This window comes from Ranitomeya variabilis, chromosome 1 (genome assembly GCF_051348905.1).
Source record: "Ranitomeya variabilis isolate aRanVar5 chromosome 1, aRanVar5.hap1, whole genome shotgun sequence".
Lineage (NCBI taxonomy): Eukaryota > Metazoa > Chordata > Amphibia > Anura > Dendrobatidae > Ranitomeya > Ranitomeya variabilis.
The window spans coordinates 209,006,405-209,021,581 of record NC_135232.1 but is presented as its reverse complement, the minus strand read 5'-3'; the positions used below and the strand labels follow the sequence as shown (position 1 = coordinate 209,021,581).

Below are 15,177 nucleotides of genomic sequence, written 5' to 3'. Positions count from 1 at the left end.
TGTATAGTTTTGATAAAATCACTAATTTATCAGTGATCATCACATGACTAGTAAACCTGCTGCCAGTTAGTCAAGCATATTCATGAGCTCTGTACATTGCATGTACAGTGTACAGTGAAAGCTGCCAATCAGTGGTGTGGGCCGGGTTATACAGAGCTCACAATAGCTAGATCTGCAGAAGAGAAAACAGTGATTTTATCAAAATGACAGCAAGCAGCCCAGTAAGTGACACATTGCTGGACTCTGCACATACATCATGCAGCTCTTAGATGGGGTAGCAAAACCTTGGTGACTGATTCCCTTTAAAGCTAAAGAAGGTATACAGTAGAATTTTTTTTAGCCATTGACTTAATGTACCAGTCTAAAATGGATGAAACTCAGAATGGTAAAGTACAAAGTATGTCTTCTGTTTTAGATGGATCCCCATAGACTTTAAAGTTGGAACCACAAAATTGGATCAGAATAGGACATTCTTAGACTCAAACTGTACACATGGATCTGGTTTTAAAACGGATATACGTGCAGATCAATAAAACTATGGGTCGGTGTTCCGTCACAGAAAAAAAGACAGCACACAGACCCGTCACATGGATGTGGGAATGTCACCTAAGAGATAGATCCTGTAGAGAGAAAAACTTATGAAAGCACAGGATGCTAGTTATATAATTATCAGACAGTGTTATTCCTCATGTACCCACAGGACAGCTTATTCTGAAAACTCACTTGAAAGTACAGACAGTCACCCTTTAAAAGTAAGTGTGTGTGTTAGATTATATATATATATATATATATATATATATATATATATATATATATACATACATACAATCTATATATATACAATCTATATATATATATATATATATATATACACACACACACATACACACATACATACATACACACACAAACATACATATGTATACATATATTCATACACACTTCATCTCTTCCGAGGACTTTGCCACCTACTTCAAAAACAAGATCGACCAAACAAGGCAAACCTTTACTTGTCCACCACCCCAACCACTCCATATACCAGACCTCTGCCCTTCCCTAATAACCTCCCTCTCCAACATCACTGAAGGAGAGCTTACTCGCCTCTTTTCCAAATCACACCTCACCACCTGTGCACTTGACCCCATGCCTTCCCACCTGCTCCCCAACCTCACTAACACGCTTATTCCAGCCCTAACCCATCTCTTCAACCTATCGCTCTCTTCTGGTACCTTCCCCTCTGCCTTCAAACATGCCACCATCACACCCATCCTCAAAAAAACTAACCTTGACCCAACTGCTATGCCCAGCTATCGCCCCATATCACTGCTCCCGTTTGCTTCAAAACTCCTTGAGCAGCATGTCCATGGTCAACTTTCCTCCCACCTCTCATCTAACTCTCTCCTTGACAACCTCCAATCTGGCTTCCGCCCCCACCACTCCACCGAAACTGCCCTGACAAAAATTACAAATGACCTAGTCACAGCCAAAGCTAACAGACAGTTCTCCATCCTCCTCCTTCTTGACCTGTCCTCTGCTTTCGACACAGTCGATCACTGCCTACTGCTACAGATTCTTTCTTCCCTTGGCATCAAAGACCTCGCCCTGTCCTGGATTGCCTCATACCTATCCAACCGCACATTTAGCGTTTCCCACTCCCACACTACCTCCTCATCCCGCCCTCTCTCTGTCGGAGTCCCTCAAGGCTCTGTCCTAGGACCCCTACTTTTTTCCATCTATACCCTTGGCTTTGGACAACTCATAAAGTCCCATGGCTTCCAGTACCACCTGTATGCAGACGACACTCAGATCTACCTCTCTGGCCCAGATGTCACCTCCCTGCTGTCCAGAATCCCGAAGTGTCTGTCAGCCATATCCTCCTTCTTCACCTCTCGCTTCCTAAAACTCAATGTAGACAAAACCGAATTCATCATCTTTCCCCCACCTCACGTATCCCCCCCTACCCAATATATCTATTATGGTGAACGGCATCACGCTCTCTCCCGCTCCTGAAATCCGCTGCCTTGGGGTAACTCTTGACTCTGCCCGGTCCTTCAAACCTCACGTCCAAGCTCTTGCCACCTCCTGTCGCCTCCAACTCAAAAATATTGCCAGAATCCGTTCCTTCCTCAGTCCACAATCTACCAAAACTCTTGTGCATGCTCTCATCATCTCCCGCCTCGATTACTGCAACACCCTCCTCTGTGGCCTCCCCGCTAACTCTCTTGCACCACTCCAGTCTGTCCTCAACTCTGCTGCCCGCCTAATCCACCTCTCTCCTCGCTACTCCCCTGCTTCTCCCCTCTGCAAATCCCTTCACTGGCTCCCAATCCCCCAACGAATCCAGTTCAAACTACTGACACTGATCTACAAAGCCATCCACAACCTGTCCTCTCCCTATATCTCTGAACTAATCTCCCACTATCTTCCCTCACGTAATCTCCGATCCTCCCAAGACCTCCTACTCTCCTCCACACTTATTCGTTCCTCACACAACCGCCTCCAAGATTTCTCCCAAATATCCCCCATCCTCTGGAATTCCATGCCTCAACATGTCCGATTATCCACCACCCTCGGATCCTTCAGACGGAACCTGAAAACCCATCTCTTCAGGAAAGTCTACAGCCTGCAGTAACCGAGCAGCCGCCTCACTACCGCCAGAGCCTCACCACTACCTTCTGTCTCTTCCCCACTATCCCATAGACTGTAAGTCCGCAAGGACAGGGTCCTCTCCCCTCTGTACCAGTCTGTCACTGTAAACCTGTTTACTGTAAATGATATCTATAACTCTGTATGTAACCCCTTTCTCATGTACAGCACCATGGAATTAATGGTGCTATATAAATAAATAATAAGAATAATAATACACACACACACACACACACTGAGAGGAAGGCTATTGCCGCCTTCCTAATGGTTTAGCAGTGGTTGTTTGGCATAGAAGGGGGGAGGGGGACAATTAATGGAACAACACCTCTACAAAACAAGCATATGCCAAGAAAAGATTTACTTATTAAATAAAATGCATATAAATAACTGTATTATTCAGAGTTATGTTAATGATGTAAAGCAACATACATGTTCGACGATGAGCGCTTTTGAGAATGCGGCCACTATTCTATGTGCCTCTATGCCAGCCCTGTGTCTGGTCTTGTATTCTTCCAGCCAGTCCAGATTGTCCAAATGGTTGTAATATTTCATAATAGACGGCCATCTGAATAAGAGAAATACTGTTAGATACGCATCCTGAGTCTCCAAAGAAACAAATACATGGCACGGCCAGGGAGGACGCTACATATAAGAGCAGAAGCTATGGCTGTTGAATAGTTTGGAGATGTTGGATCCTTATTATTTTATTAATAGTTGACCGCTATTGGCCAACCCTTTATTGATAGGCCAAGGTGAAAAAAAATAAAATGTACTCAGCCTTTCACTCCCCACCCCCTGGTCTCATGGCATCAAAATTTAGCGGTGTGTCACATGATCAATGTAGTCCCCGCTAAATGCTGGTGCTAGGAGACTGGCAGGGGGCGCAATGCTCAGTATGGAGGATTTGTGAATTCCAGGAACTGTTGTGACTTATTTTTTTCATCTGACGGAGCCCATTATTATGTTAAAGATTTAGCGTAAAAAATTTTTAATGAATAAATGTATACAATGTGATGTTCCTGCTATTTCTCCTGGAAATGTATGAATAAAGGTACCTTCACACTAAACGACTTTGCAATGATAACAACAACGATCCGTGACGTTGCAGCGTCCTGGATAGCGATATCGTTGTGTTTGACACGCAGCAGCGATCTGGATCCTGCTGTGATATCGTTGGTCGTTGCTGAAAGTCCAGAACTTTATTTGGTCGTCAGATCGGCGTGTATCGTCGTGTTTGGCAGCAAAAGCAACGATGCCAGCAATGTTTTACAATGGTAACCAGGGTAAACATCGGGTTACTAAGCGCAGGGCCGCACTTAGTAACCCGATATTTACCCTGGTTACCAGTGTAAAAGTAAAAAAAGAACAGTACATACTCACCTTCTGATGTCCGTCAGGTCCCTGGCCGTCTGCTTCCCGCACTGACTGTGTCAGTGCCGGCCGTAAAGCACAGCACAGCGGTGACGTCATCGCTGTGCTCTGCTTTTACTTTACGGCCGGCCGGAGCTCACAGTCAGTGCGGGAAGCAGACGGCCAGGGACCTGACAGACATCAGAAGGTGAGTATGTACTGTTTTTTTTTACTTTTACACTGGTAACCAGGGTAAACATCGGGTTACTAAGCGCGGCCCTGCGCTTAGTAACCCGATGTTTACCCTTGTTACCATTGTAAAACATTGATGTTTACCCTGGTTACCTGGGGACCTCGGCATCGTTGGTCGCTGGAGAGCGGTCTGTGTGACAGCTCTCCAGCGACCACACATCGACGCTGCAGCGATCGGCATTGTTGTCGATATCGCTGCAGCGTCGCTTAATGTGAAGGTACCTTAAGGTTAGGACAGTTGGCCAATCGTGGTTTGTCGAGTTTCAGCATATGTGGTCTTACCCTAAATCATTATTACTGCATGGGGAACACATATTTACAGACCTGACAGCTGCTCTTCAATAAATCAAAAAATACCCAAAAACCACAGTACACATCCCCATATTTTCCTGACTATAAAACACACTTTTTAGCCTCATAAAATAAGGGTAAGATTTCTTATAGTGTGCAGGTCCCTTTAAAGCAATGTTTCTCTGCTTTCCACAGGCAGCAGGGATGTAGGTGCTCTACAGGACGTCTTCAGATATCGTATAGTTCTCTATCTCAGGTCAGCTGCCATGTAGCCGTGCGGTGCCTGGTAAAGGTTCTGATGACGGATCGCACCCTGGTCTGAAGTGGATGCAATTCTTTAGAGACTTCTTATTTCTCTCCCTCTCTGTCTGAACTGTCCGCTTAGCTGCTTCTGTTTCCTTCTGGCAGAAGAAATATTCCTGGAAGCAGCTTTCTGCTTTGCAGTTCCAGCAAATAGCAATTTATCAGCATTCTAAGCTCTGCTTCATGGTGTTGCCCCCTGCAGTGTAACGGCCGGTGGAGGGAGGGTCCGCAGAGGGTCTTTATGCAGCAGCATCAGTTTATGTACCTGCCCTGGTCTTTATCTCCTGACAGTAGTCTGCACTGCGGTCCTATCATCTTCAGGACCTTTCGGTTCTCAGGGTTCGGAGTGCCCTAGACATAGGTAGGTTCTGCGCTCAGGCTACGTTCACATTAGCGTTGTGCGGCGCAGCGTCGGGCGCAGCCGCGGCGACGCATGCGTCATTCGCCCCTATATTTAACATGGGGGGGCGCATGGACATGCGTTGTCTTGCGTTTTGTGACGCATGCGTCATTTTGGCGCAACCGTCAGGGCGCAGAGGACGCTGCATGATGCAGTTTTTTCTGTGCCAAAAATCATGCAAAAAATGAACTCATGCGTCACAAAACGCTGTGTTGTGCCTGCGTTGTGTCGCTGCGCTGCACAACGCAAATGTGAACGTAGCCTCAGTCAGACACATGTTTCTACCCATGACTCGCTTTTTGTTAGTCTTCTGGTCTACATAACTATAGGGGGGTGCGCCCAATTATTAATCGTCAAGTTACATACCAGGGTAGAAAGGCTTATTATTCTTATTGATTAGTATCAAGGTACAAATACCCCATTTTGCCAAAACTGCTTAAAATGAGTTATAACAATTATATCAACAATCACGTTCCCTTATTGGAGCATCGGCCACAGACATCCAGAATGTACAGTAATGTGCGAGGAGCTGGCCACGGACTAAAGACTATTGGACCAATGCATGCAAGTCCACAGCTCTATGGGATGCAGACTTTCCAGCCGGAACACCCCTTGCATCAATATTGTTGCGTTTTATTAGAGATTAGCTTGCTGTGGTTTTTCTAGTGATTTGATTGCTCGTCAGTTCAGCCTCAGGAATTAATGTTTCCATTCAGTCACAGTAAAGGTACCTTCACACTAAACGACTTTCAACGAGAACGACAACGATCCGTGACGTTGCAGCGTCCTGGATAGCGATATCGTTGTGTTTGACACGCAGCAGCGATCTGGATCCTGCTGTGATATCGCTGGTCATTGCTGAAAGTCCAGAACTTTATTTGGTCGTCAGATCGGCGTGTATCGTCGGGTTTGACAGCAAAAGCAACGATGCCAGCAATGTTTTACAATGGTAACCAGGGTAAATATCCGGGTTACTAAGCGCAGGGCCGCGCTTAGTAACCCGATATTTACCCTGGTTACCATTGTAAAAGTAAAAAAAAAAACACTACATACTCACCCTCTGATGTCTGTCACGTCCCCCGGCGTCCGCGCTGCTGCTCAGAGCTTCCTGCACTGAATGTGTCAGTGCCGGTCGTAAAGCAAAGCACAGCGGTGACGTCACCGCTGTGCTTTAGGGCCGGCGCTTACACAGTGCAGGGAAGCTGAAGGCGAGAGACGCGACAGACACGGCAATGTAAGTATGTAGTGTTTGGTTTTTTTTTACATTTACACTGGTAACCAGGGTAAACATCGGGTTACTAAGCGCGGCCCTTAGTAACCCGATGTTTACCCTGGTTACCCGGGGACTTCGGCATCGTTGGTCGCTGGAGAGCTGTCTGTGTGACAGCTCTCCAGCGACCGGCATCGTTGTCGATATCGCTGCAGCGTCGCTTAATGTGACGGTACCTTAAGCAGAGGAAGACATGCAGGCTGGATCTTATGTATACATATGGTCAGACAGAAGATTGCTGAAGGTAAATGTAAAGCAATCATTCTAGTAATCTCATCAGTATCTCAGGGTCTCAAGCCATTGAGCTCTCAGCAATAGGTCCATTGTGTGCATGGGGGGAGGGGGTGTAGTGGACCCAGAGAAGCAGTCACTACAGGGGGTCTCACATGCAGTCCCAGATGAGGTGCTATTGGAATATTCTTCATTCTTTGAGCTAAAAGCAAATGTTTAAAGGGTAGGGAGGAAAAGAAGCCACATGTTTTAGTTAGGCAGTTGTTGGAGAGGATCTAGGCTGAGGTCCTGGAGGAATAGATGGATGGCCTATGGAGTATTAGAGATCAGTTACCAGCTGAGCTGTATCCCCCTGCTACAGTTGAGGAATTTGTTGTCTGGATTTCACAAACTTTCTGAAGGATTGTTGGTCTTGGATACATGGACATCGTCACGTCGATTGTGTTATTTGTCGTCTGGAGGAGCCTGGACAGTGACTGCAGACTATACTGGTGGGAGATAGGAAATCTGTGGGCCAGCCATAAGTTGGGAGACAGTGAGTATTGCCTGATACGGGGATTTTGTGGACTGGGGGCAATTTATTTTGGCCATTTAACTGGATCTGTTATAAAACCATGGATGCGAGGAATAAAAAAAAAAAATTGTTAAATCATTAACTTGCCTGGGTTTTACAACCCACTATCTCAGATCTTCACATAATGCATCAGACATAGATAACTACAATAACTGTGTCAACTGTAGAACCCCACATAAGGGCACAATCCAGAATATATATATACACTATGTTCCAAATTATTATGCAATTTTTATCAGATTTTCCTAAATGGTCGGTGCAAATGACAGTCAGTCTAATAAAAGTCATCACCCGTTAGATTATACATCAAATTTTATTGAAGAAACCTCCCAATGATAACAGTATAACCTCCAAAATGAATAAAACCTCAAAATGCACTGTTCCAAATTATTAGGCACAGTAGAATTTCTAAACATTTGATATGTTTTAAAGAACTGAAAATGCTCATTTGTGGAATTTGCAGCATTAGGAGGTCACATTCACTGAACAAAAAAGCTATTTAACGCCAAAACCTCCTAACAGGCCAAGTTACATGTAACATAGGAACCCTTCTTTGATATCATCTTCACAATTCCTGCATCCATTGAACTTGTGAGTTTATGGAGAGTTTCTGCTTTTATTTCTTTGCATGAAGTTGGAATAGCCTCCCAGAGCTGCTGTTTTGATGTGAACTGCCTCCCACCCTCATAGATCTTTTGCTTGATGATACTCCAAAGGTTCTCTATAGGGTTGAGGTCAGGGGAAGATGGTGGCCGCACCATGAGTTTATCTCCTTTTATGTCCATAGCAGTCAATGACTCAGAGGTTTTCTTTGCAGCATGAGATGGTGCATTGTCATGCATGAAGATGATTTTGCTCCTGAAGGCACGTTTCTGCTTTTTAGACCATAGAAGAAAGTTGTAAGTCAGAAACTCTATATACTTTGCAGAGGTCATTTTCACACCTTCAGGAACCTTAAACGGCCTTACCAGCTGTTTCCCATGATTCTGGCCCAAAACATGACTCCTCCACATCCTTCTGACATTGCAGCCTTGTTGGGACATGGTGGCCATCCACCAACCATCCACTAGTCCATCCATCTGGACCATCCAGGGTTGCTCAACACTTATCAGTAAACAAGACTGTTTGGAAATTAGTCTTCATGTATGTGTGGGCCCAATACAACCATTTCTGCTTGTGAACACTGTTTAAGGGTGGCTGAATAGTAGGTTTATGCACCACAGCAAGCCTTTGAAGGAGCCTACACCTTGAGGTTCGAGGGATTCCAGAGACACCAGCAGCTTCAAATACCTGTTTGCTGCTTTGTAATGGCTTTTTAGCAGCTGCTCTCTTAATCCGATGAACTTGCCTGGCAGAAATCTTCCTCATTATGCCTTTATCAGCACAAACCAGTGGCGTAGGAAGGGGGGTGCGGGGGGGGGGGCGGGCCGCCCCGGGCGGCACAATGCGGGGGGGCGGCACAATGCGGGAGTGAGTCAGTGGCGTATCTAGGGGGGAGCAGCCGGCAGGGGGGCGCAGTCGGGCCGCCTAAAGCGGCGGTCCGCAGTGTCTCCCCCGGCGGCTGCATTCTATCACCCCCCGCACTGGGAGTCAGCTGTTCTCTGTGCCGACTGTCAAGCTGACAGCCGGCACAGAGAAGCTGCAGCGCGCCGGCTCCCAGTGTTCAATTGTACTCGTATCTGTGATGCGAGTACAATTGAAGCTCTGACTTCCGGGTCAGAGCGACGCCAGCAGCGTGATCAGGTCATGTGATCACGCTGCTGACGTCACTCACCTGCGCGGCAGAGGCAGAGCAGGTGCAGGAGATGCAGAGCGGTGGTAAGTGCTCCAGTGGAGCTGAAGTCACCGAAGGTGCAGGGGGGGATTTACTGTGAGTGGGGATGGGGGAAAATATTGTGGGGGGGATTTAATGTGAGTGGGGATGGGGGGCATATATTGTGGGGGGGATTTACTGTGAGTGGGGATGGGGGGCATATATTGTGGGGGGGATTTACTGTGAGTGGGGATGGGGGCATATATTGTGGGGGGGATTTACTGTGAGTGGGGATGGGGGGCATATATTGTGGGGGGGGGATTTACTGTGAGTGGGGATGGGGGGCATATATTGTGGGGGGGATTTACTGTGAGTGGGGATGGGGGCATATATTGTGGGGGGGATTTACTGTGAGTGGGGATGGGGGGCATATATTGTGGGGGGGGATTTACTGTGAGTGGGGATGGGGGATATATTGTGGGGGGATTTAATGTGAGTGGGGGGGATTTAATGTGAGTGGGGATAGTGGGATATATTATTGGATTGGGGATATTTAATATGAGTGGAGATGGGGGGATTTATTGTGGGGGGATGTTTAATATGAGTGGAGATGGGGTATTTATTGTGTGTGGAGATGGGGGATTGAATGTGTGTGGGGGGAGATTTGTCATGGGGATGGGGGGATTTAATGTGTGGGGGAGATCTGAGGACACAAAATGAAGAGCAAAGGGGGAGATGGGGGGGCATATATGAGGAAACAGTATGGGGGATGGGTGCAGACAGCATTATAATGACACTTGTATCTTTAAGGGCATCATGTGGAGATTTTCTGCAAAAGAACGGAGAAGATGGAAGTCTGCAGAGACGGCTGTGGATGAGAAAACTCATCATTGGGTCTGGACAAGATGAAGAAATGAAGGAGAACAACTCCAGAGGCGACGTCATCTATAAGGTACCTGGATGTACATGTTATTTGTGATACTGACTAACTCTCATGTTTTTATTTATGTTAGGAGCATTAAAGGGGATGTCCAGGTTTGTGATGAGTCTGCAGTCATTCTTTGTGACTGCAGACTTCTGACTTCTCACAGTGCGCCCTGCACACTGTCAGGATTCTCTCGTGCTGGCGATTTACATACATGCGGTCACGTGCTGACTAGACATGTGTGGCCTCACTCTATGAAAATGAACTGAGCGAGGCTGGGCACGTCTAGTCGGAATGTGGTCAGAAGTATACAAATCGCATGCTTGTGCTGACATGATTGTCCACCGGCAAGGGAGAATCCTAAAAGTGTGCAGTGCATGCGTTGTGAGAATTCAGAAGCTGCGATGTCAGGATTCACCTCTGCAGGTTCCAGTCGTCGACACATGGACACGTCACTCATATGCGATTTTCATACTCATGGTCCTGTAACAACGAGCTTCTCTTCTGCTTCTCTCAGTTTTTCACTGAACATTGGGAGCTTAAGGGAGAGGAGCTCGTCGGTACATGACTAAGTGTGAAAATCGCATACGTTCTGGGGGGGGCGCCAAACTCGGGAACAGCCCCGGGCGGCAAAAGCTCTAGCTACGCCCCTGGCACAATCACATTTGTGCTCAGATACAGCCTCAAATCTCTTGAGGGTATGTTTCCACGTTCAGGAAACGCTGCGTTTTTGACGCTGCGTTTTTCCGCAGCGTCAAAAACGCAGCGTCCAGATGTTACAGCATAGTGGAGGGGATTTCATGAAATCCCAACTCCACTATGCGTTAAAAAACGCATGCGTTTTTGCCGCAAAAACGCATGCGTGGTGCGTTTTTTCAAAACGCAGCATGTTGCTACAATGAGCAAAACACGCAGGTACACCGCAGGTGACCTGCCAGTGACCTCAGGTGCAGTTTTGGTCAGGATTTTACTTGCATAAAATCCTGACCAAAGCCTGAAGCAAGCCTGAACGTGGACACATACCCTAACAGTACGATGATCACGCTTATGTTTTTGGAAAATTTCTAATGTTTTCATCCCTTCACCAAGGCATTGCACTATTTGATGCTTTTCAGCAGCAGAGAGATCCTTTTTCTTTCCCATGTTACTTGAAAACTGTGACCTGCTTAATAATGTGGAACATCATTTTTAAGTAGTTTTCCTTTAATTAGAATCACCTGGAAAACTAATTATCCCATGTGTTTAAGATTGATTTCAGTGACCCATTGAGCCCTGAGACACAATACCATCCACGAGTTTAGTTGAAAAACAAAACAATTAAATCTTTATGACACTTAAATCCAATTTGCATAATAATTTGGAACACAGTGTGTGTATATGTGTATATATATATATATATATATATATATATATATATATATATATATATATATATATATATATACACACACACACTGCTCAAAAAGATAAAGGGAACACTAAAATCCCACATCCTAGACATCACTGACTGAATGAAATATTCCGGTGGCAAATCTTCATTAATTACATAGTGGAATGTGTTGAGTACAATAAACATAAAATTGATCCACATAAATCACAACTAATATCCCACGGATGTCTGGCGTTGGAATGATACTCAAAATCAAAGTGGAAAGTCAAATTACAGGCTGATCCAACTTCACTGGAAATGCCTTTATTCAAGGAAATGATGCTCAGTAGTGTGCGTGGCCTCCACGTGCCTGTATGACCTCCCTACAACGCCTGGCCATGCTCCTGATGAGGCGGCGGATGTTCTCCTGAGGATCTCCTCAAAGACCTGGATTAAAGCATCAGTAAACTACTGGACAGTCTGTCGTGCAACGTGACGTTGGTGGACGGAACGAGACATGATGTTGCAAATGTGGCCAATTGGATTAAGCTATGGGGAATGGGCAGGCCAGTACATAGCATCACTGCCTTCGTCATGCAAGAACTGCTGACACATTAAGGCACATGAGTCCTAGCACTGTCATGCATCAGAAGGAACCCAGGGCCCAGTGCACTTGCATATGGTCTCACAATGGGTCTGAGGATCTCATCCAAGTACCTAATGGCAGTCAGGCTACCTCTGGCGAGCACAAAGAGGGCTGTGCGGCCTTCCAAAGAAATGCCACCCCACACCATTACTGACCCACTGCTAAACCAGTCATGTTGGAAGATGTTGTGTGCTGTAATGTCAGTATATATGTGTATATCACAGTGTGTATTGTGTGTGTGCAGGCTGTGTGCTGTAATGTCAGTATATATGTGTATAGCATGTGTGCAGGTTGTGTCAGTATATATGTGCAGGGCCGCCATCAGAGCATTACTGGTATATGGGGCACTCGATCTTCTGCTCATCGGACCCCAGCGGCAGGATTCTGCCACTGCAGTAACTGAACCAGTGTCCGAGACGCAGGTTCAGTTAAACTCTACTGCCATGCGGGCCGACACGGCAATAGTTAAAAGCCGCCAGTAGTGTTGAGCGATACCGTCCGATACTTGAAAGTATCGGTATCGGAAAGTATCGGCCGATACCGGCAAAGTATCGGATCCAATCCGATACCGATACCCGATACCAATACAAGTCAATGGGACTCAAGTATCGGACGGTATTCCTGATGGTTCCCAGGGTCTGAAGGAGAGGAAACTCTCCTTCAGGCCCTGGGATCCATATAAATGTGTAAAAGAAAGAATTAAAATAAAAAATATCGCTATACTCACCTCTCCGACGCAGCCTGGACCTCAGCGAGGGAACCGGCAGCGTTGTTTGTTTAAAATTCGCGCTTTTACTTGGTTACGTGAAGTCCCGGCTTGTGATTGGTCAGGGCGGCCATGTTGCCGGGACGCGGACCAATCACAGCAAGCCGTGACGAAATTACGTCACGGCTTGCTGTGATTGGTCCGCGTCCCGGCAACATGGCCGCCATTAACCAATCACAAGCCGGGACGTCACGGGAGGCTGGACACGCGCCCATTTTAAAAAGCGCGCGTGTCCAGCCTCCAGTGACGTCCTGGCTTATGATTGGTCACGGCGCCATGTTGCCGGGACGCGGACCAATCACAGCAAGCCGTGACGAAATTACGTCACGGCTTGCTGTGATTGGTCCGCGTCCCGGCAACATGGCTGCCATTAACCAATCACAAGCCGTGACGTCACGGGAGGCTGGACACGCGCGCTTTTTAAAATGGGCGCGTGTCCAGCCTCCCGTGACGTCCCGGCTTGTGATTGGTTGCGCCGCGGTTAACCAATCACAAGCCGGGAGGCTGGACACGCGCGCATTTTAAAATTTTAAAATGGGCGTGTGTCCAGCCTCCCGGCTTGTGATTGGTTGATCGCGGCGCAACCAATCACAAGCCGGGACGTCACGGGAGGCTGGACACGCGCCCATTTTAAAATGCGCGCGTGTCCAGCCTCCCGTGACGTCACGGCTTGTGATTGGTTGCGTCTCCCATGTGACTGCGACGCAACCAATCACAAAGCCGGGACGTAATTTTAAAATCCTTAAGGACCTGAAATTACGTCACGGCTTGCTGTGATTGGTTGCGTCCCGGTCACATGGGCGGCACGCAACCAATCACAAGCCGGGACTCACGTAAAGGAAAGAAAAGCGCGAATTTTAAACAAAGAACGCTGCCGCTTCCCTCGGTAAGGTGCAGGCTGCGTCGGAGAGGTGAGTATAGCAATATTTTTTATTTTAATTCTCTCTTTTACACATTTTTACATTAATGTTGTTTCGATACCGATACCCGATATCACAAAAATATCGGATCTCGGTATTGGAATTCCGATACAGCAAGTATCGGCCGATACCCGATACTTGCAGTATCGGAATGCTCAACACTAGCCGCCAGCCAATAAGAGGCTAGCAGCCGATGTCAGCACGCACGTCGCCTGCGTATGACGTCATTGTCATTTACCGGCGAGTCCGCGCTTGAAATGACTGGAGGAGACGTCACTGCTGGACCGCGGCCAGGTAAGGAGAAAGTGTTTTTTTTTAATTGAAAGCGGAAAACCCCAATATGTTTTGACAACAAGATGGGGACACATGGGGCAGGAACATGGGGCAGGATGTAGACAGATGGTGCAGGATCATGGATCAGTAACATGGTCTAGGATAGAGACACATGGTGCAGGATCAGGGAGCACAATAGAGACAGTTGGGACAGGATTATGTGGCAGCATGGAGACAGATGGGGCAGCTTGGGTACATCATATGGGGTGTGATGGGACATCACATTGGTGCAGAAGTGGAGTCTTTCCAAGAGTGGTCAGTGGGACTGTGGACGGTTCCAGGGGTGGAGGTGGAGCCTGGGCGGAGTCTCAAGGGGGCCCCGAAAAAGTTGCCAGCAGTATGGCGCCCCGAAATTCCTAGTGGCAGCCCTGCTGATAATCAGAGGTATCTTAGGAGACGTCTCACGTCACCCGCCACTACCATGGAAACAGGCGCAGTGCTCTCCACACCGCATCATACTGACCTATCACTCACCGGGCACACAGCTGCCTCCGCCAAACTTTGCCCCGAGCAGCACACAGGTCTCTCAGCCGCCGGCAGGTGCAGGTGACACTAACGATGTCCTTGCAGCCCAGGCCCCCGCAGCACAGGACGAGCTCCAGGACTTCCCCGGGGAGAGACAGGAGCCCCGGGCACTGCGGCAGGACCCGGCGCTCATCACTGGGACAATGTCCGCTGTCCGCGGCAGCTGCGCCATCCTCCTCACTGTCCGCTCTCCTGTCACCTGACAGGGAAGCCGCCATAGCGTGTTTACATGGGTGACGAGATACCACTGCGCCAGAGATGTCGCACAACGATGACGTCAGCAGTGGCCTCACGATGGGGCGGGGCCTGGGAGCGGCTGCAAGTATGAGGCATTGCCGGACGCAGAGCACGCAGGGCTTAGTGGAGGAAGATTTAAAGGGGTGGTGCCTGTTCACTTATTTTATCACCAGGTGCACTATGATATGTGAAAAACCCGCTGTGCTGACTTTCCCTTGGCGTCTCTGCCGCTGTTCCGCTGGTGTTGGCTGTGACACTGACCCCCACGTCAACGATGCAGGCAGCCAATCAGTGAGCTCGGCATCCCGTGCCCTGTACACGGAACGCCCCTTTAGAGCTGCGGAGTTCACTGATTGGCTGCCCGCTGTCTTGCAAGCATTTTTTCC

General features: G+C 47.6%; 1 protein-coding gene across 2 annotated transcripts in view; it reads right to left on the bottom strand.

Moving 5' to 3' along the window:
- Positions 1–14,919, bottom strand: part of FBXO21 (F-box protein 21) — a 41,941-nt gene extending 27,022 nt beyond the window's left edge. Inside the window, exons 1-2 of one of the 2 annotated variants that reach the window (XM_077292329.1) lie at positions 14,504–14,919; positions 3,076–3,211 (exon numbers count right to left, since the gene is read on the bottom strand). In XM_077292329.1, coding sequence (XP_077148444.1) covers positions 3,076–3,211; positions 14,504–14,772 — 405 coding nt within the window. In that variant the 5' untranslated portion in view covers positions 14,773–14,919. Of the gene's footprint in view, positions 1–3,075; positions 3,212–14,492 lie in introns of both variants that reach the window. The other variant, XM_077292324.1, reaches the window with a different exon arrangement.
- Positions 14,920–15,177: the final 258 nt, after the last annotated feature.